The sequence below is a fragment of the Rhinatrema bivittatum genome, chromosome 9, assembly GCF_901001135.1.
Source record: "Rhinatrema bivittatum chromosome 9, aRhiBiv1.1, whole genome shotgun sequence".
NCBI classification, from domain to species: Eukaryota; Metazoa; Chordata; class Amphibia; order Gymnophiona; family Rhinatrematidae; genus Rhinatrema; species Rhinatrema bivittatum.
The window spans coordinates 86,695,148-86,722,587 of record NC_042623.1 but is presented as its reverse complement, the minus strand read 5'-3'; the positions used below and the strand labels follow the sequence as shown (position 1 = coordinate 86,722,587).

General features: G+C 44.2%; 1 protein-coding gene across 1 annotated transcript in view; it reads right to left on the bottom strand.

The window, feature by feature from the left end:
- LOC115099561 (ankyrin repeat domain-containing protein 26-like) overlaps window positions 1-27,440 on the bottom strand; it is a 462,251-nt gene that overhangs the window by 85,118 nt on the left and 349,693 nt on the right. Inside the window, 7 exon segments of the mRNA XM_029617295.1 lie at window positions 36-44; window positions 2,078-2,190; window positions 2,370-2,504; window positions 15,571-15,648; window positions 19,887-19,980; window positions 27,095-27,132; window positions 27,134-27,271. Of these exon segments, the coding sequence (XP_029473155.1) occupies window positions 36-44; window positions 2,078-2,190; window positions 2,370-2,504; window positions 15,571-15,648; window positions 19,887-19,980; window positions 27,095-27,132; window positions 27,134-27,271 (605 nt within the window).

The following is a 27,440-nucleotide window of genomic DNA, read 5'->3' as shown; positions in this document are numbered from 1 at the left end:
TGTTACCATAAGCTTGATGGGCAGACTAGATGGACCGTTTTGTCCTTTTCTTCTGTCATTTCTCTGTTTCTATGTTTAATTAGAAAATAGCCACTGCTATTACTAGCAACGGTAACATGGAATAGACTTAGTGTTTGGGTAATTGCCAGGTTGTTGTGGCCTGGTTTGGCCTCTGTTGGAAACAGGATGCTGGGCTTGATGGACCCTTGGTCTGACCCAGTATGGCATGTTCTTATGTTCTTAAGGTGCCTATTTACTAAAGTGCATTAAAAACGTACTTTAGCACACTTTTTTAACATGTATTAGTTAAGCAGGAAGTACGCAAATCCTGCTCCCCATCTGAATGCTAAACAAGAACAGCTCCCTCCACCACTTTAAAAGTGCAGATTGAGGGTTCCCAGGGCAGAAGTGATCCTCCTTTGCTCCTTCCCTACTGGCACAAATTCAAAATGGTGCCAACTGACTCACAATACCTCTTTGCCCTATATTTATGGAGTAAAGGGGAACCTCAGGTCAGCTGGCATCATTTTGAATTTGGGAATTGGTGGGTTAGGAGCAATTGAGGATCACTCCTGCCCTAGGGACCAACAGCCTACACTTTAGGTAAAGAGGGAATCTGGGGCAGAGGGGTGAAGTGTGTGTGTGTGTGTGTGTGTGTGTGTATATATCTGGGGTAAGAGGGCCTCTTTTTTGGTACTGGAGTGGGAACCAGATGATTCACTCTTTGGGGGGGGGGAGGGGAACAGATGATTGGATGGGAGGGTGGGGGTCCACACACTTGGGCTACTTGCTGCATTCTCAACTGCAGACTGGCTGGAGGTGGGGAAGGTGGAGTGAGAGCATTGGCAGGCACATTAGCCTGCTAACATTCTTCGCCAAAGTTAACTATACCTTATGAGCAATAGTTAACTTTCAATGGCTTAATGCAGACTGTATGTCTTAAAATAATCTGTGTTAAACCATTTTAATACTAATGATTTACTTTGCCTGCATTTGGATGAGATGCAGCTCATTAATATTTGCCATACATTGAATCAAAAATGTTTGCATTATTAATCACACTAAGCAGGTGTTACCGGTAACACACATTAAAGTGCTTATAATATATACTAAGAATCACATTCGGCATTAATACAGCATAGTAAATAGACTCCTTAGACAGAATCACAGATACATAACAGAAAAAGAGTTCTTAAGTTAATTCTTAGGTTTTAAAGCAGAACTTCAACAGTACTAAAATATAGATGAGGTTAATATTCGGTATGCAGGCGAGCAGCAAAAATATCCAGGAAAAGTTTCACACAGGACTTACACACACAAGTCTGCTGCTGAATATACTCTGATAGCGTTAAGCAGGTAGCTTTATCCAGGTATAGTTAAGACAATTATTTTTCTGACCAGACTTGTGTTCTTAACGTTAGCCGGCGAGAGCTCAATATGTGCAATCACCAACTAAAGTTTAGCCCTGTCCCCAGAATGCCCCCTTTTTCCTATATAAATTCTGTGTATATGAGATTTGTGTGGTTGATGGGGGTAAAATTTCAAAACTCTGCTTTGAGCATGTAATACAAAAAGTTGCATGCACAAAAGATTTTGAAGATCAACCTCTAAAACAATTTTCAAATGATTTCACCCAAGTAATTAAGTAGCTACCTGGCTAAATCATCATCCAAAATATTGTCCTCCCCCTCTGTGGGTAAATGAATGCGCTTACCCATGCTACAGAGCAACAGGGTGGGGAAGAGCATAGCAGGCAAGAAGCGCACAGGGACTTCATTTTTAAATTCCCATGCCTGAGGTGCAAGTCAATCCCCAAATTTTCAAAGGGACAGGATACCACATTACTTTATGGGAGAATGACAGGCAGAAACCAAATTTTAGTATATAAGCTGCTATATGCTTTTATTTTATTTTTTATTTTTATTCCATAACAGCACATACAAAAAAACAAACATAACAACTGTCATCGAAACGAACTGCATTTCATTAAGTGTATATTACTGCATTAATATTTTAAAATTGATTCATATCTGTCTAATCATTTCTATTAAATCTTTCAGAAAATCAAAAGTAATACCCATTAGTTTCTTTCTGTAATTCACTGTTTCTTTTCATTTCTTGGTCCAGTCGGGCCTCCAATGATCGCTTAAGTTCAGCAAGTTTCTTCACTTTTTTTCTTTCACCTTCAGACTTTAGAAAGTGAACAATTATCAATCTATAATGTTAATTCTCCAATAACAGCATTTTAACAAACAAACTTGTAGTGAAAATAAATTGAGCAATGCCTTTGCCTAACTAAAAGATTTTAATAGGTTAAGGCATTAACTCAATCAGCATTTAGTCATCCAAAGCTTTGAAGGTCACGTTACCTGTTCTACCAGCTCTGCCTTTTCTCTATCAAGCTGGGTGAGGCGGATTCCCAACCTGGATCTTGACTTCAGCTCTTCTTCCCATAGGTTATGTGAATCCTGTGCACTCTGTGACAGCACAGTTTGTTTATGTACCTAATGAATGGAATGCCAAAAACAGAGAATAAAAGAAGTTTTAGGTAACACTGGCTGAAAGCACTGTTTGACATGCCTCTATAGTACTGAATGTAGCTGTACTCATCTGCATTGAATCAGATCACACAGGAGTTCCAATATTCTTAATAATCTCTATTGTTTTGAAAGAATTGTGAAACCAGGGCGCTAGCAAAAGAGATCCCTTAAAACATCCACTGGCTTCTAGTTCCCTCTTCAATCATGACTGAGAATTAAGTCTTTAATAGGAAAATTGGTTCTTACCTGCTGATTTTCGTTCCTGTAGTACCACTGATCAGTCCAGACTTCTGGGTTTATGCATCCCTGCCAGCAGATGAAGACAGAGAAAGTTTCATTGACACTGCTTCATAATCCCTGGTACCATCTGCAGTTCCTCAGTATTGACTTGAATCCAAGCACAAAACACTTGCAAAACTCGTAAAGACTTGCAACAAAAACTTGAAAAAACTTTACCAACAAATCTGTATTCCATTCACTGAAAAATTTGCAGATTCAAAAAATTATAGTCAAGCGGAAGAGACTTCCCCTTCCTAGATTGGGCAGGTTCTGGACTGATCTGTGATACTACAGGAAAGAAAATTAGCAGGTAAGAACCAATTTTCCTTTCTCTGTACGTACCCTGATCAGTCCAGACTCCTGGGATGTACCAAAGCTCCCTACTGAGGGTGGGACCCTAGACAGTCCCGCTCGCAAGACACTTCTGCCAAACATCCGAGACTCTGGATCCCCTACATCCAGACGGTAGTGCCTTGCAAAGGTATGTAGTGACTTCAAAGTCACCGCTCTACAAATTTCCTGTTGTGAAACCAACTGGGCCTCTGCCCAGGAAGCTGAATAGCGTGAGCCCTCAAACCTTCCCGTACCTGACGGCCTTTGAGAATTTATGCCGACCCAATAGCCTCCTTAAGCCACCTTGTAATGGTAGCCTTGGAAGCCTGGGTATCTTTCTTCAAAACACTCCATAAAATGAAGAGATGATCAGATATCTTAAAATCATTCATGATCTTGAGATATTTCAGCAAAGGCCTAAGGACATCCAACAACCTAAGCTCCCATGCCTGAGGCATAGAAACATCCAAATCCGGAAAAGCTGGAAACTCCTCCGTCTGATTAACATCAAAAGCCAATACCACCTTCGGAAGAAACAAGGGTATGTCTGCAAGGACACTCCTGAGTCCAAGTTCTGAAGGAATGGATTGCGGCAAGATAAAGCCTACAACTCAGAGATTCTCCTCGCAGAACAAATGGCTACCAAGAAGACGACCTTTAAAGTCAAATCCTTAAGTGTTGCACTGCAGGGAGGTCCAAAAGGAGTCTCACACAAACCTCTGAAAACGAGATCAAGATTTCAGGATGGCAAACTCTCCTTACCAGAAGGCGCAAATTTTTAACCTCCCCTAAGAAACCAACCCATATCGAGATGACAGGACAACAGGCAACCTTCAACTTTACCCCACAGACAAGCCAGAGCTGCTACCTGAACTCTGAGAGAACTGAAAGCCAGGCCTTTGATTAAACCTTCTTGAAGGAAAGATAAAATCTGAGACACTGAAGATCGTAAGGTGTGTACGCCTTTAGATACACACCACGCCTCAAAAATCTTCTGAACTCGGACATATGACAATGAAGTAGATGTCCATCTAGCTTGTAGAAGAGTAATAATGACCGCCTCTGAGTATCCTCTTCGTCTCAAATGTTGCCTCTCAAAAGTCAAGCCATTAGACAAAAGCGATCTGCCTGGTCTGAAAATATGGGTCCCTGCCAAAGAAGTCGTGGAAGATGACTGAAGCGTAATGGTCTGTCCACTGTCATGATGATTAGATCAACGAACCACGGCTGACATGGCCACTCAGGAGCTACCAACACCACTTCGCCTGGGTGCCTCTCTATCCGACACAACTCCTTGCCTACCAGTTGCCAAGGGGGAACTATGTAAAGCAGGACGCCCTGAGGCCAGTGTAGGATCAGAGCATTGACTCCCTCAGCCCCGTATTCTCGCCTTTGGCTGTAAAAACGAGATGCCTTCGCATTGAGACGAGTCGCCATTAGATCCACATGGTAACAGCCCCACCTCTCTTGGATGAGCTGCATCGCTGACTCCGACAACTCCCACTCCTCTGGATCTAGCATCCTGCGACATAGAAAATCTGCTTGGATGCTTTCAACACCTGCGATGTGTGTAGCTTCTATCTGAACCAAGTGCTGTTCGGCCCAAAGAATTAACTCTTAAGCCTCCTGGGCCACCGATCAACTCTTGGTTCCTCCCTTCTGATTGATGTATGCTATGGCTGTCGCATTATCCGACAAGACTGTCATCAATCGGCCTCGAACCAAAGGCAGGAAAGCAAGCAATGCTAACCTCGCTGCTCTGGTCGCCAAACAATTGATAGACCAAGAAGTTCTGCTGACCAATAAGCTTTGGGCAGACTGTCACCGGCATACTGCTCCCCATCCAGAAAGACTGGCATGGGTAGTAAGAATTATCCAATCCGGAACCTCCAGGTTGACACCACGAATTAGAATGTATGTCAGGAGCCACCAAGACAGACTTGTCCACGCTTAACCCTTGAACAAGATGGGAATATGAAACTCCTCTGACCATGGATTCCATTGTGCCAACAGAGTTCTCTGTAGTGGTCTCATAAGCGCAAAGGCCTATGGTACCAACTCCAGCGTTGAAGCCATCGAGCCGAGCACCTGCAAGAAATCCCAGTCTCTGGGGACTTGCAAAGCCAACAAGCGCCAAATTTGCCTCTGTAACTTGCACACTCTCTCCTCCGACAGAAACACTTTGCCTTTCAGCGTATTGAACTAAGCCCCCAAATAGTCGAGAGTCCGAGACGGAATCAGGTGTCTCTTTGCCAAATTCACTACCCAGCCTAGAGATTCCAGAGTGTTTATTACCTTCTGCACTGCAGAACAACTGTCTTCCGACTTTGCCCTGATGAGCCAATCGTCTAGAAAAGGGTGCACTAGTACTCCCTTGTGCTGCAATGCCGTCGCAACCACAACCATTAACTTGGTGAATGTGCAGGGGCGCTGCAGCTAGCCTGAAAGGGAGAGCCTGAAACTGGAAATGCTGATCCAGCACCATAAACCTCAGAATCCGCTGGTGATTCCGGCGAAGGGGGATATGTAGGTACGCCTCAGTGAGATCCAAAGAAACCAAGAGCTCGTTCTTGCGCACCACCGTGATTACTTAAAGAAACATAGAAATGACAGCAGAAGAAGACCAAACGGCCCATCCAGTCTGCCCAGCAAGCTTTCACAATTATTTTTCTCATACTTATCTGTTACTCTGACTGCTGAGTTCAGGGCCCTTATTGGTAACTTTTAGGTTCTAATTTCCTTCCACCCCAGCCACTGATGTAGAGAGCAGCGTTGGAGCTGTATCAAAGTGAAGTATCAGGCTTAATTGGTTCGGGGTAGTAACCGCCGCAACAAGCAAGCTACTCCCACGTTTATTTGTTTACCCAGACTATGCAATTCAGTCCTTGTTGGTAGTTGTCTGAATGTAAAGCAAATGTTGCTTACCTGTAACAGGTGTTCTCACAGGACAGCAGGATGTTAATTCTCACATATGGGTGACATCACAGGATGGAGCCCAATCACGGAAAACATCTGTCAAAGTTTCTAGAACTTTGACTGGCCCCTACTGGGCATGCCCAGCATGGCACTAACCCTGCAACCGGCAGGGGTCCCCGTTCAGTCTTATTTGAAAGCTACAGGCAGTGCCGAAAAAGAAAATAACAAAACGTTACGAACCCAACACCGCGGGGTGGCGGGCGGGTTTCGTGAGGACTAACATCCTGCTGTCCTGTGAGAACACCTGTTACAGGTAAGCAACATTTGCTTTCTCACAGGACAAGCAGGATGGTAGTCCTCACATATGGGTGAGTACCGAGCTGAGGATGTCCGAACATGCACCAAATGTACCCAAAGGCTTGCAACAGGCACAACAACTGGGGTGGAATTTGGCAGAGGGCATCCTGAACCCCACCAGGCAGGCGGAAGGGTGTTGGTACATCACATTGTAAAGAGGTTACGAAGGACAGACTGGCTGAAGATGGAATCTTGTCTTCCGGCTTTGTCCAAGCAATAGTGGGCTGCAAAGGTGTGGAGAGAACTCCAGGTTGCAGCCCTGCAAATGTCAGGAAGCGGCACCGATCGCAGATGTGCTACTGAAGTCGCCATGGCCCTCACAGAGTGTGCTTTAACACGGTCTTGAAATGGAATGCCCGCTTGCTGATAGCAAAAGGATATGCAGTCCGCCAACCAGGAGGAGAGAGTCTGCTTACCCACAGGCTTCCCTAACTTGTTAGGGTGGAAAGAGACAAACAACTGAGTGTTTTTCCTGTGGGCAGCTGTACGGTCTAGGTAAAACGCTAGAGCCCGTTTACAGTCAAAGGTATGCAGAGCCTGTTCTCCTGGGTTGGCATGGGGCCTGGGAAAAAAGGTAGGTAGTATAATGAATTGATTAAGATGAAAATCCGAAACTACCTTAGGTAAGAATTTCAGGTGAGTGCGGAGTACTGCCTGGTCCTGCAGAAGTTTAGTGTAAGGCGGATAGGTAACTAGAGCCTGCAATTCACTAACTCTGCGAGCTGAAGTGATAGCCAAAAGGAAAATCACTTTCCATGTGAGATATCGAAGTTCACAAGAGTGAAGAGGCTCGAATACTGGTTTCATGAGCCGACCCAGAACTAGATTAAGGTCCCAAGAAGGGGCCGGAGGACGTAGCGGTGGCTTGATATGGAGCAAACCCTTCAAAAAACATGTTACAAGGGGGTGTGTACTGATATAGAGACATCCCCGACACATTTATGGAATGCGGCTACCGCACTGACATGCATTCTAATGGAGGAAGTCTTAAGACCTGACTCTGATAGATGCCAGAGATAGTCCAGAAAGTTCGGGATTGGGCAGGAAAAGGGGTCAAGGGACCGAGAAGAGCACCATGACGTGAACCTTTTCCATTTGTAAGAGTAAACTTTTCTCGTGGAAGGCTTCCATGAAGCAATCAAGACATGGGACAACTGGCTCAGAAAGGTTAAATGGTTGAAGGATTAACCTTTCAACATCCATGCCATCAGAGACAAGGCTTGAAGGTTGGGATGTCATAGGCACCCGTCGTTTTGAGTGATCAGAAGCGGGTCCTTTCCCAAGGGAATGTGCCTGCGGATGGAGAGGTCCTGAAGTATTGGAAACCACACTTGGCGTGGCTAGTGAGGTGCTATCAGGATCATAGTTCCCTTGTCCTAATGTAACTTCACAAGAGTCTTCAAGAGAAGAGGAAGTGGAGGGAATGCGTAGAGCAGACCAGTTGCCCAAGAGAGGGAGAATGCGTCTCTGAGTTGAGAGTGTTTGCTGCGAATGAGAGAGCAGTAGTTGTCCACTTTGCGGTTTTGTGGGGACGCAAAGAGGTCTATCCGAGGATAATCCCAATGTTGGAAGATGGAGTTCGCTACAGAGGGGTTGAGAGACCACTCGTGCGGTTGAAAGATGCGACACAGCTTATCTGCCAGGACATTGTCCATGCCCGTCAACCAGGTGGCCCTGAGGTACATTGAATGGGAGAGAGCTTCCTCCCAAATCTGTGCAGCTTCCTAACATAGAAGGATGGAGCCTGTGCCTCCCTGTTTGTTGATGTACCACATTGCCACCTGGTTGTCCGTCTGAATCAGGATGACTTGATTTGAGAGGCGATCCTGAAAGGCTCTGAGAGCATATCTGATTGCTCGAAGTTCCAGGAAATGTATTTCGTCTTTGGCTTCCTCTGGAGACCAAGAGCCTTGTGTCTGCAGATTGGCTACATGGGCTCCCCACCCGAGGTTGGAAGCGTTGGTGGTGAGAATGATTTGAAGATTTGGAACCTGGAAGGGCAATCCCTGGAGGAGATTAGTCTGATTTTTCCACCAGGCGAGAGACAGACGGAGTGAGCCGGTTATGTGGACAATGGCCGACAGAGGCTGCATAGCCTGAGTCCATTGAGACCTCAGAGTCCAGTGCATGAGTCTCATGGCCAAGCGGGCCATTGGTGTGACATGGAATGAGGACGCCATGCGTCCGAGGAGGACGAGAAATTGGCGCACAGTCGCGGAGTGCTGAGACTGCAGCTGGTGAGCCAGGGACGCAAGAGTCAGTGCAGGTTGTCGAAGTAGGAAAGCTTTTGCCTGTAAGGTGTCCAAGTCTGCCCCAATGAACGACAGGGTTTGAGATGGGACTAAGTAGGATTTGTCATAGTTGACGAGAAATCCTAGCGAAACTAGAGTGTGTAAGGTTAGATTGAGGGACGACAGAGCAGCTTGCTGAGTGGGAGCCCTGATTAACCAGTCGTTCAGATAGGGGTAGACATGAACACCTTGTGTCCTGAGGAAGGCTGCGATGACTACGAGGCATTTTGTAAAGACTTGTGGGGCAGACGCTAGGCCGAATGGAAGCACTCGATATTGATAGTGCTTGGGGCCTACTAGAAACCTCAGGTACTTGCGATGAGCTGGAGTCATCACAATGTGGGTGTATGCGTCCTGGAGGTCCAGAGAGCAGAGCCAGTCTCCTCTTTGTAGACGAGGTAGAAGCGATCCCAAGGTGACCATCTTGAGCTTTTCTCGTTGGAGGTACTTGTTGAGGGCCCGTAGGTCTAGAATAGGATGGACACCTCCCAATTTTTGGGGGATTAGGAAGTACCAGAAATAGAACCTTAGGCCTTGCTGACAGTATGGAATGGGTTCTATTGCTCTTGACTGGAGAAGGAGGGAAACTTCTTGATCCAGAAGAATGGAGTGTTCGGATGTTCTCCATGTCGGTAGAAGTGGGGAGTCCGGTGGCAGGGCGAGAAAGTTCAGATGATAACCCTGAGAAATGATTGCCAATACCCATTGGTTGGATGTGATTGAATGCCACAAGTTGTGGAAGTGGCACAATCGACCTCCCACTGGTATATGCGACAGAGGAATCTGTCTGCTGCTCTCTGTTGTTTGAGTCCAGGAGTTCTGGGCTGCAGTGTGCTATGCCGATCGGGTGTCCGCACTAAGATGAGACACTCTCTTTTTCTGGTTCTCTAGGCCTTGATAGTTTTATTTTTTTTTATGTTTCTGTGTCTCATGCCTTTGCTCATGCCTGTAACTCCAACCAAGGATGCCTTTCATTATCTCTCAGAATACCGTTGTGCAAACCCAATATGCAGAGCCATGTGCTCCAAATCCAGAATCCCCCATGCAAACCCGGTGGTAAAAATAGTACGCTAAGGCAAAGACGGGTAAGAATCTGGTGAGCCCATCACTAGGATGGGCAGCGCTGGGCAACCTAAGACAGCCAGGTACGGGCCATTCGGGATGAAGAATTAGTAGCGGTAATTCTTCAAGAGGGGAATGAAGATAACCTGGATTAAATAACTAAATAATGAAAAAAGTGAAAGTCAAAAACCTGAAGCAGGTCCTGGTTGAGGAGCTTGACGAGGCTGCGGTTTTTTGATAAGGTCTCGTGGCATGGGATCTGGATGGTGGCCGGTAAGACTTCTTTGGGCAGAAGAATGACTTCTTAGAGTCCTTTCTGAAAGGCTGTTTTGAGGAGAAGTCAGAAGGCATCAAAGAGAGCTGTCTTAGGGTCTCATGATGGCCTTTTAATTCTGCTACGGTCTGTTGAATCTGCTCGCCAAACAGATTATCTCCAACACAAGGCAGGTCGGATAACCGGTCCTGTATTTCTGGGCAAAGGTCAGAAGACTTGAGCCAGGCCCACCGCCTCACCGAGGTGGCAGCTGCAGACACCCTGGTAGAAGTATCAAAGATGTCATAAGATGTTCTAATCTCATGCTTGCCTGCCTCGAAACCCTTGTTGACTAGGGTTTGTAAATGCTCTTGAAATTGCTGAGGCAGGGAGTCTGAGAAGTCCTGTATCTGCTTAAAAATGACCCTGTTATATTGGGTCATATAAAGTTGATAGGTGGCAATTCGGGAGATGAGCATGGCCCCTTGGAATACTCGGCGACCAATGTTATCTAGGAACTTCTGTTCCTTTCTATTTATAAATGATCTGGAAAGAAATACAATGAGTGAGATAATCAAATTTGCAGATGACACAAATTTGTTCAGAGTAGTTAAATCACAAGCAGATTGTGATAAATTGCAGGAAGACCTTGTGAGACTGGAAAATTGGGCATCCAAATGGCAGATGAAATTTAATGTGGATAAGTGCAAGGTGATGCATATAGGGAAAAATAACCCATGCTATAATTACACAATGTTGGGTTCCATATTAGGTGCTACAACCCAAGAAAGAGATCTAGGTGTCATAGTGGATAACACATTGAAATCGTCGGTGCAGTGTGCTGCGGCAGTCAAAAAAGCAAACAGAATGTTGGGAATTATTAGAAAAGGAATGATGAATAAAACGGAAAATGTCATAATGCCTCTGTATCGCTCCATGGTGAGACCGCACCTTGAATACTGTGTACAGTTCTGGTCGCCGCATCTCAAAAAAGATATAATTGCGATGGAGAAGGTACAGAGAAGGGCTACCAAAATGATAAGGGGAATGGAACAACTCCCCTATGAGGAAAGACTAAGAGGTTAGGACTTTTCAGCTTGGAGAAGAGACGACTGAGGGGGGATATGATAGAGGTGTTTAAAATCATGAGAGGTCTAGAATGGGTAGATGTGAATCGGTTATTTACTCTTTCGGATAGTAGAAAGACTAGGAGGCACTCCATGAAGTTAGCATGGGGCACATTTAAAACTAATCGGAGAAAGTTCTTTTTTACTCAACGCACAATTAAACTCTGGAATTTGTTGCCAGAGAATGTGGTTCGTGCATTTAGTATAGCTGCGTTTAAAAAAGGATTGGATAAGTTCTTGGAGGAGAAGTCCATTACCTGCTATTAAGTTCACTTAGAGAATAGCCACTGCCATTAGCAATGGTTACATGGAATAGACTTAGTTTTTGGGTACTTGCCAGGTTCTTATGGCCTGGATTGGCCACTGTTGGAAACAGGATGCTGGGCTTGATGGACCCTTGGTCTGACCCAGTATGGCATTTTCTTATGTTCTTATGAAAGGGAACTAATTCAGACATTTCCTTCACAAAGTTTATAAAGGAGAGGTCCTCTGGAGGAGAACGGTTCATACTCTCAGTGGGTGAAGGTGGTGAAGGTAAATCATCAGTATCTGTTGAAGTATCATCACCCCAGGTATCATAAGGATCAGCACCTGTTCCTCTAGGAACTAGAGGGGGACAGGGTGGTTGGATTCCCGAAGGTCCCGATCTAGGTTCCGAAGGAATCGGAGGAATTACCGGAGGCACCGATGATGGTATCGAAGGCGCCGGTGCAGGCATCGAGGCTATCAATGGATGACTTGGTAGCGCTGATGGACGTATCAGCACCGATGGATGGGTCGGTGGTGAGGGACGTATTGGCATCGATGGCTGAGGCAGCACTCCTGATGGAGGGATGCAGAACTGTGTTTCTCCTCCCGATGATGCTGTCAGTGGGGAGGGCATCGGAGCCATCGGAGACCCGGCATCGGTGGAAAAGCGGCCATAAGCACATCCATCCTGGATAGCAGTGGTGCCAGAGCTGCCGGAATCGGGTCGATGACCGGTTCCCACAGGCGGTACCGGTGTCGGAGGAACCTGAAGACGTTGCATCGCCTTGTCGATGGCCTCCTGAACCATCCGGTCCAGTTCTTCTCGGAGACCTGGAGCAAGCAGCCCCGGCTCCGGAACAGAAGAAGGAGGCAGAGGCATAGCCAGAGGGACCACTGTTAAAGGCGGAGTCGCGGCTCCCGATCCCTGATCGGGTGAGGGTTGCCTCGGTGACCCGGTTGCAGGAATGGTTGGTGCCTTTCCTGGATGGGGTCTCTTCGACAGCGGCTCCGACGATGGCGAGATCGATGATTTCGCTCCCTCGATGGTCCGAGTCTTACGGTGTCGATGGTGATGTTTCTCCCTGCGATCCCCGCAATCCTGAGGGGGAGTAGAGGGTGTCGAAGGCCAAGAAGTCGTCGATGCCGGTCGGTCACCGGTCTGTGGTCGATGCTGGCGCGAAGTTATGGTGCCGGTTCCGACGACGTTGATTCAATGGACGGGGTTTGAGCATGGAAGAGAAGCTCCATTTTCTCCATTCTGGCCTTGCGACCCTTTGGTGTCATTAAGGCACATTTGGTGCAGGTCAAGACATTGTGCTCGCATCCTAGGCACATTACACAGACTTTATGGGGGTCTGTGATAGACATGGTTTGGGTACAGTCCGGGCACCGATGAAACCCCGACGCCATGGCCATGGAAAAAATCGAGCCACGGTACAGTCGACGGCCAGTAGGCTGCGAGGGCCAAACTCGATGGTAATCGACGGGAAATGGGTAAAAACTTACCAGAGTACCGCGGACTGAGAAAAATTAGAGGAGGGACCCCTGTGGGGCAACTTAACTTTAAGTAATTCCGTGAGGAAAATTCCTGTCAGAAATCTCTTCAGAGCTCCTTTACCGCAAGGCTACTGCTGGGCGGAAAAAAGAAGACTGAAGAGGGACCCCTGCTGGTTGCAGGGTTAGTACCATGCTGGGCATGCCCAGTAGGGGCCAGTCAAAGTTCTAGAAACTTTGACAGAAGTTTTCTGTGATTGGGCTTCATCCTGTGATGTCACCCATATGTGAGGACTACCATCCTGCTTGTCCTGTGAGAAATCCTCTTATCTTCATTCCCCCCTGCCATTGAAGCAGAGAGCTATGCTGGATATGCATTGAAATTGAAGTATCAGGCTTATCTGGTTTGGGGTAGTAACCGCAGCAACAAGCAAGCTACTCCCATGCTTATTCGTAAATGGAAATCCTGACCGTAGAGTTTCCATCCGGAATCTCGGGATGTTAGCGCCACATTTACCCGTTTTAAATCTAGAATGGGAAGGAAACACCTTTCTTTCTTTGGAACTATGAAGGAAATGGAATATCGACCTTTGCCGCTTTCGCACTGAGGGACTGGATCCACTGCTGCTAATTCCAGTAACCTAACTTTGCCCAAACCACCTGATGCTATTCCAATGAACTGCAGGGGCAAAATAGAAGCAGGTCGTGAACGGGCCAAGAAAATTCTAATACATATCCATCTCTTATTATGCTGAGGACCCACTGATCCTGAGTGATCTTGGCCCACTCCCTGTAAAATCGCGCTAGTCGACCCCTTTTAAAATGAATGGCAGATTAGACTGACCTCGCCTCATTGTGAGGATTTGGTTCCTGCAGCGCTACTTCCTGAAGAAGCCCTAAATGGCCTTCGACCGCCTAGAAAGGACTGCCCCCAGGACTGATAGGGGAAGAGAACTGCTTTTGCAAGGCTGAGGCTCCTCTCGCATGACGCGACCTCCTAATATCACGAAAACGCAACAGATACTGAAAAGGCTGCTTGCCCTTAGGTTTGTCTTCCGGCAACTTATGCACCTTATTCTTCCCCAGGTTTTTCCTCAAGTGCTCCACATCCGCTCCAAACAAGATGCTTCCCTTGAAAGGCAACGACCTCAACTTTGACTTAGCCGAAACATCTGCCGACCAATTACGCAGCCACAATAACCGCCTGGCTGACACAGCGAATCCCATAATACATGATGACATTCTCACCAAGTCATATAAGGCATCCACTATGTAAGCAACTGATGTCTCCAAACGCTCAGCTTTATCTGCCTCGTCACTAGATTTTGCTTGCCCGTCCTGGAGCTGTTGTACCCAATGCAGGCAAGCTCTTTGCATGAAGCTGGAGCAGATAGCCACCCGTAGACTCAGGGCCGATACCTCAAAGATCCTTTTGAGGTGAATCTCCAACTTCTGATCCTGAAAATCCTTCAATACCGCGGCACCCGTGACAGGGATTATCATCTTGTGACCGCCGAAACTACAGCATCCACCTTTGGAAGGGAAAAGTGCTCCAAGCAACAGAGCTTAGCCAGCGCCCTTCCCACTCTTAAGCCAGAGTCGGGAGCTCCCCATTCTCGATTCACCATCTTTTTCACCGATTTATGATAGGGAAAGGTTCTCAGGGGACCCCGAATCCCATCCAGGACCAGATCCACTCCTTCCATATGAGTCTTCCTGTGGGACTTTTAACCCAAGTTCTTCTAAGATCTGAAGAATCAAAGGGCCTAACATCTCCTTCCAGAACAAGCAGAATACCTTGGGGTCATCTCCCTCCGAAACTGGAATATCATCCAGATCATCTGGATCATTTCCCTGAGACAAGCTGGCCACATCTGGATCACATCCTGGTTCCGCGACAATGCCTCCTGCGCCCCGGGGGCCTCCTGCGACCTAACAGTCATCAGAGTCCAGTCATCCGGGTCCTCACCAGCAAGCACAGGACATAGAAAACGCTGCCCCAAAAGAGGCCTTTTACCACGGGACTGCTCAGGCCTAGAAGCCCACCCTAGACCCCCCAGAGGGCGAGACTGATTACCTAGCCCTGCCTGCTGAGCTAAATAAGCTTCATGCAGCAGGAGAACAAAATCCACAGAGCTGCATGGGTGCAGTAGCAGCGGATGCAGGTATGGGCAGCTCTGAGTCAACTCCCTCATCTGCCCCCTCCAGCCCCTCTATAGCACTCGGGTGGGCCGGAGGAAATTCTCCCTCCTCCTCCATCTGCACGAGCAGCGCTGCTGAAGCAGCCAAGATGGCCACCATTCCCGTGTCAATGGAAGTCTATGGCCTGATGCGGACCATACTTTGGTGCTTCAAAACCCATGGAAAAGGCCACAAACCAAGGTCTTTCTACCATCAAGTTGCTATCTATAACAAAACACTGCTCTACATTGTATAAAAATGAGCTCCTGAAATAGACAAAATAATTTTTATAGCTTTTTAAATTTAGTTTCATTAATATAATTTTAAATGCCATGTCCTAATGTAATCATAGTAACCTTGCACGAACAAAAGAAATTTAATATAGCAAGTTTGCCTTGAATTTTTATCAGCCACCGAGTAGCACATTCCTCTCTTCTTGATTCCTCACTTATGATTAAATGGTCATAAACAATGTTTCTTTATACTACCTGCTGATTCAGTTGGTCTTCTAAACCAATCTTTGCTGCTTGTAGGCTTGTTATCAAATCTTCAAAGCGATTACAAACCTAATGAAGAAAGTAAACTTTTCTTACAAAATCATTTTATTTTCTAAAGCATTGAGCATGTATATAGTGCTGTACAAGGAAATCATAGTTAAGTCAATGCAGATTTACATTCAATATATAAAGTGAGTCATACAAGTACAAGAGACAAAGAAGTTTCTTGCCTCAAAAAGCACACAGGGTGCTCTGCTACCAGACAGAGCCCAGCCAGCAGTTGTCACTTGGCTCCCCTTTTTTGCTTTCTTCATGGGGTGGGAGAAAAAGGAAGGTGGGGGAAGAGGGATCCAGACTCCTCTGGCTTTCTTTTTCCCCTCAGGCCAATAGGCCAATAAGAGCCATCAGCCACCAACCCTCTGCAAGGATGTACTGTATGAAGGGAAGCTCTTTCAGCCTAACCCTCCAGGAACAATTTCACCCAAAATGTCTTCTGTTTATTTATTTATTTATTTTTAGATTTTTATATACCGGTGTTCCTATATGAAATAAAGATCACATCGGTTTACATTGAAACAGAACATGAAAATTGCCAAAAGGCATTACATAGAACAAGGTTATGAAACTTGGAGCAGTGTACATAAGTTCAAAATTTAACAATTCTGTTGCATGGGTTTGCATGTCTACCATCTGCTGGAGACAGAGAAATACTGGAGTGCTGCTGAATGCCCAAGACTCTATACAGGGGAGTTCACCAATCTAGTTTTTGTCTCTCTCTGTTAGTAGGTGAGAAAATCCCATGGATCTGGACTGATCTGATGGGACAAAAGAAAACCATATTTTGTAGGTATTGACTATGGTAATACATAGGGTAATCATTGGTTCATATCAATGTAGCAAAAAAGTTACTGCAACTTTTTTTTTGTACACTTTTTTTTTAATCTTGCAAATAAAAGTGAAACACATGTAAGAGATTTCCCTGTATATCTTTTACAGAGTAGATGAGTTCTTTTCATGCGTGCTATTTTTGATTAAAAGAACTCATCTACACCCTAAAAGAAATACAGGTAAGTCACTTACATGTATTTCAATTTTATTTGCAAGATAAAAAAAGTATACCAAAAAATTTGCAGCAACTTTCATGCTACACTGATATGGACAGATAATTAAACTGGACGCGTAAACACTATAGAGGTGAAAAGTTTTATTTTAGGGTATCATGTCATCACAGCACCCCATACTAATTTAAAAATTGCCTCACTCAAGTTTACAAAATATAAACAAATCTCAAATATTGCACTATGACAGATCATTACATATACTACATAATTATAACATCTCTTTAACTTGATATTGAACTAGATTAAACCAATGTTAACTCATATAATAATTTTCAATGGCAATTCAACTTACAATAAAATTTCCAAACATATCATTCCCTGTACTTTGTACAAAATTTAGACAAAATTTTAAAAACAGAATGAAACAATTTTTCTTAATTTAAATTTTCTAGATTCAAAGGCCAATATTAAAAAAACCTTGAATGGCTAACTTATGCAGTTAATGTTAGCTGGTTAAATTATCCTGGATATTCAGTAGCATAAACAACCTGCTGAATATCCCTGAATAAAGTTATCTGGCTAATTTTATCCGGACAACATCAAACCTAATCAGCCATTTTTTGAATATCACCGGTTAGGTTTAAGTTATCCATCTAAAGGCTTCCGATGTTGCTCTGACAACAATGCAAGAAGCCTACGCTACCAGGGTTGCTGTCATAGATTCTTCTGACAACGGTGGTAGTTTACGTTTTCAGTGTTACTGTCAGAGCAATGTTAGAAGCCTCTAGCATCATAGCATATTGTGATCTTAGTGAAGATATGGGTTTATGAAAGCACCATATGGGTGGGAGATGGGGGAATTCAGTTAAGATATTTCCTAAACGGGGAGGGAGCCAGGAGGAGGCTGGTGCTGACCCATACTTTTCTTTTAAAAAAGTACTCGGAGTGGTCTGAGGTGGGGGTTAGGGTGGGGGTTGGGGTGGGAAACACCTAGCAGGACACATTTTTTCTATATTGAGTGAATGTGTGTGTGGAGGGGGGAGGGGGTAGAAGTAATTGGACCAATAGGCCCACGCAAGACATTTTTTTTTTTTTTTTTAAAAGAAACTGTCACCACTTAACCTGCTATATTCTTTTGAATATAGCCAGTTAAGTCTAAAATTATCAAGAAACATCTGCTCCTGGGCCGGCTAGAGATGGCTGAAAAGCTTATTTGGATAACTCCTAATAACTCCCAATATTGGAGCTAGCCGATAAGTTTCCTTGCTAACTTGTCCCCACTTCTGAACACCCATTACTTATTCAGCTAATTTTTAGCTGCATAATGACTTATCTGGCTTTTAGCTGGATAAGTACCACGGATACTGAAAATTGAACATTTAGCCAGATAACATGAGATAGCCAGCTAAATGCCTTTGAATATATTTTGCTAATATTAATTTATTTGGTCTGTCTGTGAGTTTCTGTAACCTATTACCTCTCTATAAACATTTAAATCAATCCCAATTTATCTTACTTGATAAAATCACCTCCATGCTTATCCATCAAGTTTCTTTATGAATTTAGTTTTTTGTTTTTTTTTACTATAATATATTGCCATGCTCTTTTAAGAATCCTAACTAATATACCTGACATGGATACAACATAAGGTACATTATGGATTTAGTCTAATTAACTTGTATGCGTTTTGCCTTTTTTATTCTGGAAAATGCACATAGTTCTGAAAATCCAAAACTATACGCATTGTCGCCTCCCCCTATCTGTTGAACACATCCTCAGTATACAGGTTAAAGTGCATACATTGTTTAAAAATGCACATAAGTTTATCCACATAGGGGGTAATTTCAAAAGAATGTACATGTGTAAATGTAACTAGTATTGTAGCAATTTTCAAAAGCCATTTACCTGCATAAAGTACACTTATGCAAGTAAATCCTACGGACAATTCAATAACACATACTATAACAATTTTCAAAAGCCCACTTACACAGGTAAAGTGCATTTACACATGTAAAACACATTTTTAAGTGTGTAAATGCTTTTGAAAATCAGGCCCATAGAGTGTGGGCAATTTTCTACAAGTCCATTTCTATGGGTAAAACACTGTTTTAGCTGCAAAATTGGCTTTTAAAATTGCTTTCTAAGGGATTGCTGCTTTAAATATATTTTAGTCTTTCCTCTGATGATCTGATGCTGCTTGGACTACAAATTAATAACTGTAGCAGAAGAATAACCAAAGGGATCAAACGATAATGAAACATCTATAACAAGACAAAATGTCAAATTCTTGGGACAGACAGACAGCACAGTGGTAAAGAGCTAGTGAGAGGTAACGAGTAGAAGAAATGAAAGAGAACATAGTTGGGACAATACTGGAGGGCAGTAAGACAGCAGGATTGAGATGATACATAGGAGATAGAAATGGTGTTGGTTTGGGCAATGGGAATTTGTACGTTCATCTATTTGAGGTTGTAAAGAACCAAATAGGAAAAGCTAGGCAGACCAGATGGGCCAACTGGTCTCCCTCTGCTATTATTCACTGTGTTCCCAAGCACTTTAAATAAAATAAGCTGGTTGCAACACTATACCAATAGGGAAAAATGTATAGAAAATGATGTAAATATAGAAAACCCCTCAATGAGGTTAACGAAAAGTACTGATTCAATGCATGGTTTCCTGATAATTGATTAGTCTGAAACTATATATGCACAAACCATTACTCAAAATACATTCTAATCAGGCAACCACATTGCCTGAAGAATATTAACCAAGAAAAGTAACCAGTCAATACAAAACTGCCGCAACACCAGCAGATAACCATCATTTATTTAGCATGTGCATAAGTCACTAGTCAAGTAATAGCCTTATCAATGGCTAGAGTTCCTGAAGCCTGCTCTGGACTTTACTCAGAGCAAACTCCTCAACAATGTGGGTCAGATATCTACTGTGCACAAACAAATCCACCAAACTACTCATTACCTTTACAGAAACACTGACTTGTCTTCATCTCTGCCTATACTATCCTGTCTTGTATTAATATGTTTAGCAAAATGTCCCCTAGAAACAGAAACTCTAGAATTTACATTATATTTGTAATACCAATTGTTTTCCTTAGGCTGGACTCTTGCAGACAGGTACCTGCTTTTCATTTTTGTTATACAACCTAGATTCTACCTTTCAACTGCAAAAGCCATTGCTTAAACATTCAAAACAAAACATTTGCAATTATTCACATATTTGACTTACCAAAGCAGACTCCTGTCGTTCTTTCTGAAGTATTTCGATTTTGCTAGTTTGTTGTTGGACTGTAGCCTCTAACCTGGCATTTTCAATTTCAAGTCTGAAAAGCAAAAAATATACTCTCAGATTTTATAAAATCTGTAACTGCTAAAATTAGAAGAAGCAGTGGCTTGTGCTAACTGGAAGACTTGGCTTTGACTACTGGTTCAAGGTCCAACTCCACATGATGCTCAGTGCTCAATACTACTAGGATGTGGGGAATGATAAAGATCAAAATACTGCTCACAGAGATGCATATTATTAGAGAAGTTTTCAGCACAACTTGATAAACATCTATAACCTAATCCCAGGAACCGATGCTCTGCAAGGTACAGCAAATAGTAGATAAGTAGGAGAAGATGACGAGCATCTTGCACTACAGCTACAAAAGATTTATTACCCACCTTTTTGAATAAGAAATTCACCCAAGGCAGGGTACAAGATATATGGAAGGCAACATATAATCAGATAAGCAGTAGCATTTTACAATTAAGAAGGTGCATAGTAAGGAATAAACTAGCAAACTAGGAAACTAGAGGTCAATCACTAATAACTAATTGTGAAATACATTGTACAAATTTGAGATTAAATTAATCATAATGCATACATTGAGAAATTACTACTTACCTGACAATTTCCTTTTCTTAAGGATAGACAGATGAATCCAGAACCAGTGGGTTATGCACCTCTACCAGCAGATGGAGACGAAGCAAAGCTGATATCGCAGTGACATCAGCCGGCCAGTATTCTCTGCAAAAGCCAGTTGTGGGCAAACAGTACTTCCTGGAATACATAGCCACTCAAGAGGACCATTTCACAATCATTCGGTAGTCAAGGGCGGAAAGCTGGATTCATTTGATTGTCCTAAAGAAAAGGAAATTATCAGGTAAGCAGTAAGTAGTCCAGACAGATGAATACAGAACCAATGGGATGTACCCAAGCTTCTCCCGAATAGGGCGGGAGGCTGCGTCCTCCTCGGCCTGCACATTCAGACAATAATACCCTGAAAATGTATGTAAGGAGGACCACATTGCAGATTAGCAAATGTCAACAAGAGACAACAATCTAACTTCTGCCCCATGACACTGCCTGAGCCCTAGAGAAATGAGCCTTAACCTGACTAGGCAACGGCTGCTCAGCATCCACGTACACAGCCATGACTACCGCCTTAATCCAGTGAGCTATTGTAGTCTGTGAAGCTAGCTTGCCCTGTTTACTTCCACCATGGAGGACAAACAGGCGATCCATTTTCCTGAGAGGTTTAGAAACCTCCAGATACCTCACGAAATGTCTCTTGACATCCAAAGATTGCAACAGGCGATACTCCTCTGCATCTCTCTCCCTATCCAGAGACGGCAGGGAAATGGACTGACTGAAGTGAAAATCCGAAACCACTTTTGGCAAAAAGGAAGGAACAGTATGCAACTGTATTGACTCTGGAGTCACTCGAAGGAACGGCTCCTGGTAAGACAAGGCCTGCAGCATGGATATTCTAACTGCAGAACAAATTGCCAAAAGAAACACAGTTATCAAGGTCAGTAACCACAAGAAAAAGTTATGCATCGGCCAAAACATAGGGCATGCTAAGAAATCAAAACCAGATTAAGACTCCACAAGGGCAACGGAAACCGCAAGGGAGGACGAAGATGTTTCACTCCTTTCAAGAGATGAGTCGACAAGGATCTACCATTCACCTGACCCCTGAAACAGGCAAGAGCTCCTTCTTGTACCTTGAAGGAATTAAGGGTCAACCCTTTATTCAATCCACAGTGCAAAAATACAAAAATGATCATGCTCTTAATCGAACGAGGAAGAACCCCTCGATCTTCACACCAAGCCTCAAACACTCGCCAAACCCACAGATAAGCTAAGGAAGAGGAGAACTTTCTCGCTTGCAGCACAGGTGGCAATCACCACAGAAGAATAGCCACACTTCAGCAAGCGAGCCCTCTCAAAGGCCATACCATAAGACAAAATCGAGTCAGATCTTTGTTAAGAACAGGCCCTTGCCACTACAGATCCATGTGCTGGAAACCAGAAGGGGAGTCTACCATGAGCCTTCACAGATCCACAAACCATGGTCTCCTGGGCCAATCTGGTGCCAGCAGAAAACATTCATCCCTCTGTGACTCTCGACACTCTGAACCATTCTGTCCAACATGGGCCATGGGGGAAAGGCATACAGCAGCTTGTCCTTTGGCCATTTCTGCCCAATCACTGGATCTCTCTGTGACTGAAGAACCGAGGAAACTTCACATTGTGAAAAGTCACCAGCAGCTCCAGAAATGGAAGTCCCCAGCGATCCACTATTAGCTGAAACACCTCGTCTGACAATATCCATTCTCCTGGGTCCAGACTCTGTCTTCTGAGAAAGTTGGCTCTTACATTGTCCTTTCCTGCAATGTGTGAGGCTGAGATCTCCTGAAGTTGCACTTCTACCCATTCTATAAGTTGGTCTATTTCTTGCAACACTTGCTGGCTCTTGGTTCCTCCTTGTCAATTGATGTAGATCGTTGCATTGCCCGACATTATCCAGACAGTTCGACCCTGCAACCTGTCACCGAATTGCAAGCATGCCAATTGGTTTACCCGAGCTTCCAGCCGATTGATGTTCCAGAGAGACTCTTCTGTACTCCAGTGCCCTTGCACTGTCAGTTCCTGACAGTGAGCTCCCGAAACATGGAGGTGCGCATCTATCATGAGTACTAGTTAGTCCGTTGATTTTAGGGAAACCCCCTTTCTTAGATGATCCACATGTAACCACCATTGTAGTTGAGAGCAGACTTCCTGAAACTGAGGGCTCAAAAGAGATAGCAGGGAGCACTGAAGAGGCCACAGCATCACTTCCAGAGTTGCCACAATTAATCCAAGCACCTGTAGATAGGACCACATTGTCAGGCATATTGTGTTCATCAACAGACGCACCTCAGTCAACAACTTCTGAATATGACCCTCTGGCAGGAAAAAACTGCCCTGCTTCATGTTGAACCGAACACCGATATACTCTAGAGACTGAGATGATTGAAGACTGCTCTGGGCCAGGTTCACCACCCAACTGAGCTCCTGCAACAAGGAGATCACCTTGCGCAACACCAAGAGGTTCTCTTTCAGAGACTTGGCCTGAATCAGCCAGTCGTCCAAGTACAGGTGTATCAGAATCCCATCCTTTCGCAACTTTGCTGCCACCACCACCACTATCACAGCCTTGAAAAAAGTTCTAGGTGCAGTGCCAGACCTAAAGTCAGTGCTCAAAATTGATAATGACAATACCAAAACCATGAATCGCAGAAAACGCTGGTGATATAGCTGGATGAGAATATGCAGGTATGCCTCAGACATATCCAAGGAGATCAGAACCTCCCCTGACTACACGGCCATTATCACTGAGTGCAAGGTTTCCATGCGAAAATGAGTCACCCACAAATGACAGTTGATCCCTTTGAGATCCAGGATGGGACAAAAAGAGCCCTCCTTCTTAGGCACAACAAAATAAATGGAATATCAACCCTATGGATACTGGAACTACAGCCTTCTGACTGAGAAGCCTTGATAATGTACACTCCACCGCCTCCCTCTTCTGCAGGAAGTGGAAAAGAGACACTATGAACACGTCCTGAGGAACATGGTGAAACTCCAGTGCGTATCCATCTCATATCACGTCCAAGACCTACTGGTCTGATGTGATCTCGACCCACCTCTGATAAAAGAGAGAGGCGACCCCCCTATCTCCTGTTCCCAGGGTGTGGGTCACACACCTTCATTGGGAGGCCTGGGGGGCTCCACTACCCGAGTCTGCACCACGCCTGAACTGTCTGGGACGAAAGGACTGAGACTTAGCGAAAGGTTGAGTCCTCTGAAAGGCTGCTCCTCTGTAGGATTGAAAACGCTTGGATTCCCTAGCACGACCTCTCATTCTAAAGGAGCGCGGCGTCTGCTTTTTATCCTCCAGCAACTGAGGAATTGGGGACGCACCCCACTTGTCCATTTTCTTCAACTCGCTCACAAACAAGAGCGAGCCTTTAAAGGACAACTTCTTAAGGTTAGCCTTAGAGGTTGCATTGGCTGACCAATTTCTCAGCTATAAACTGATGGCCTGGCTGCTATTACTGAAGCCACCACTCTGGCTGAGGCGCAGACCAAACTGCAACCCAGTTATACCAAAAAAGCAGTTGCTGGTTCCATCACTGCCCTGGAATTCACACCAGATTCAACGACCTTCTGAGAGAGAAGCAAACAGGAGCGAGCCACCAAGGAACAACAAGAAGTTATCTGCAAAGTCATTGCCACTGCGTCAAATGTTTGCTTAAGGATGGCCTCAATCCTATCGGGTGCATCCTTCAAGGCCGCTCCTTCCTCCACGGAGATAGTCATCCGCTTGGTGACGGCTCACACAAGCACATTCATGTTCAGAAAATGCAACCACTCTTTTGCCACTGGATCCAGGGGGTACAGGCCTTCCAAGACTTGTCCCCCTTAGCCTCCGGGGCACCCCACTCAAGATCAATCAATTCTTGAATGGCCTCCATAACAGGGAAAAAAACCAAGAGTCTTTACTCAAAGAAATCAAAATGGGATTTTTCTTTGGCTCAGACATAGATACAGCCCCAGAGACTCCCAGCATCTTTAATGTCTGGGAAATCAGAGCCAGTAACTCATCTCTATGAAAGAAATGCAACATAGTCCTATATGGTTCCAATTCTGGAGGAATTTTCCCATCCTCCAGGGAGTAAGGATCGGCTTTATCATCTGTGCCATCCGGGTCCTTACTGGAAGGCCGGCTACCAATCTAGGTGAACTTCATAAGAACATAAGAAATTGCCGTGCTGAGCCAGATCAAGGGTCCATCAAGCCCAGCACCCTGTTTCCAACAGAGGCCAAACCAGGCCACAAGAACCTGGCATGTACCCAAACACCAAACAGATCCCATGCTATTGATGCCAGTAATAGCAGAGGCCATTCCCTAAATCATCTTGATTAATAGCAGTCTCCTCCAAGAACTTATTCAAACCTTTTTGAAACCCAGTTACACTAACTGCACTAACCACATCCTCTGGCAACAAATTCCAGAGCTTAATTGTGCGTTGAGTGAAAAAGAACTTTCTCCGATTAATCTTAAATGTGCTACTTGCTAACTTCATGGAGTGCCCCCTAGTCCTATTATCTGAAAGTGTAAATAACAGATTCACATCTACTCATTCAAGACCTCTCATGATTTTAAAGACCCCCTCAGTCGTCTCTTCTCCAAGCTGAACAGCCCTAACCTCTTCAGCCTTTCCTCATAGGAGAGCTGTTCCTTCCCCTTTATCATTTTGGTTGTCCTTCTCTGTACCTTCTCCATCGCAGCTATAAATTTTTTGAGATAAAAGAGAGAGGCGACCCCCCTATTCCTTGGGTAAATCCCCCCCTATCCCTTGGATAAATCCATTCTGGCTAAGTCCCATTAAACCATGTCTATCTAAATGTTTTGTGATTTTATTCTTTATAACAGTTTCCAGCTTTTCACAGCACTGAAGTCAGACTCACCAGTCTATAATTGTTTACAATCACATGCATAATCTGAATTTTCCAAAGCATGTACTAAAGTCTTCTCAGAAAAATTATCCACATAGCTGAGCAGGGTAGTGTATATGTATTTTATTTATTTATTTAAAAACTTTTCTGTACCGTCGCTAAGTTATATACCATCGCAACGGTTTACAAATAGGCCATAGACTAAGGTATGTAATGTAGGTTATCGTACATTCTAACAGGTGCCATAAAGTTTGGTTACAATTTCTTAAATAAATCAATATTTGAGCAAGGTTGGTCTAGTCCAGGTATATTATTGAGTTACTATCTCTTTGAGATATTGCTTCTTAATGTAGGATTGAATAAAATCATCTCATCTGTGTTTCCATGTACTTTCATTCTCTACCCTCCAGACTCTTTAGTGAAGGCTTTTTAAAGAGCCATGTTTTTAAATTTTCTTAAAAGATTTGAGATTATTCTGTAATCTGAGTTCAGGGGGCATCGTGTTCCATAGTATGGGCCCAGCCAATGATAAAGCCCTTTCTCTCACTTGGGTTAGTTTTGCTGACTTTACTGAAGGGATTGTTAGTAGTGCTTTGTTTGCTGAGCGGAGGTTGCTTTGTGGGATGTGTACTCATAAGGCTGTGTATGGTAGTTTCCCTGGGATAATTTTCAAAGTGAAAATATACGCATATATTCACTTTGAAAACTAGTGCAAAATCTGTGGGCAGAACTTACCCGTGAACTTTATATCAACATGGGGGCATTACAAAATTACTATCATATTGTATTTAATTAATTAAAACATTGTTGCATGATAAATATTTCAAAATTCTGCATTTCTGCAGTTATTAAATAACTGTTATAACCAGAATTAATATGTTCCAGTTTTTGGATAACAATGAGGACTTTTCTACACAAACAGAAAGTATGTATAGTCAGAATTCCTAGGTGTAAAATCTTTTCTTTGGGTTAATAAAACCTGATTCAAATTCATCCACTGGATTCAGAAAAATCCATTCTAAAAAGGTTTAAAAGGCTTTTCACTCTTTTCTGCCACCATACATAATGGGCCAGATTTTAAAATCTATGCCTGATTTTATAACATGCGCGCGCAGCCGTGTGCATGTTATAAAATCCAGGGTCGGCGCGCACAAGGGGGTGCACAATTGTGCAACTTGTGTGCGCCAATCAGCGCAGCCTTCCTCCGATCTCTCCGAGGCCGCTCCGAAATCAGAGCGGCCTCGGAGGGAACTTTCCTTCCGTCCCCTCACCTTCTCCTCCCTTCCCCTACCTAACCCGCCTCCCAGCCCTATCTAAAACCCCCCTTACCTTTAATTTTTAAGTTGCACCTGCCTCTAGGCAGGCGTAGGCTGCGCGCGCCGGCGCCAGCCCCGCAATCCCGGGCACAGCGGCAAATGGCTGCTGTGCCTGGAGGCTCCGTCCCCGCCCCACCCACTCCCTGCCCATTTTTTCAAGCCCTGGGACATATGCGCATCCTGGGGCTTGCGTGTTGTCGCCGAGCCTATGCAAAATAGGCTCAACGCGCGCAGGAGGCTTTTAAAAGGGTTACGCGCGTAACTCTTTAAAATCCACCCCAATGACTTCAAAAAATTATGGTATTTTTAAATCTTAAAACACTGTCAATCATTTAAGAGCTTGCCTACCTCTGTATATGTTCTTCCAGTTGTTTTATAGTTCTTTGCAGTTTCAGATGATACAGTTGAAATCTCTTGCAACTTGTTGGAAGCAGCAACCAATTCATGTTCTTTATCATCTAATGCATTTTTCAACTCATGGACATGGTGTTCAGCCTGAATAAATCGCTCTTCTGATTCCTGCAGCTGGGTGCAGTGTAGAAGATAAAGTTAACATGCAGTGCTAGGTGCATAATTGATCATACAAATGTGGCTTAATGATAATATGAATTTGAAATCATTCATTATAATATACCCCACAAGTATTTTTTTAAACAATTTGGGAATTATCTATCTTTATGTTCCAATAAAAATT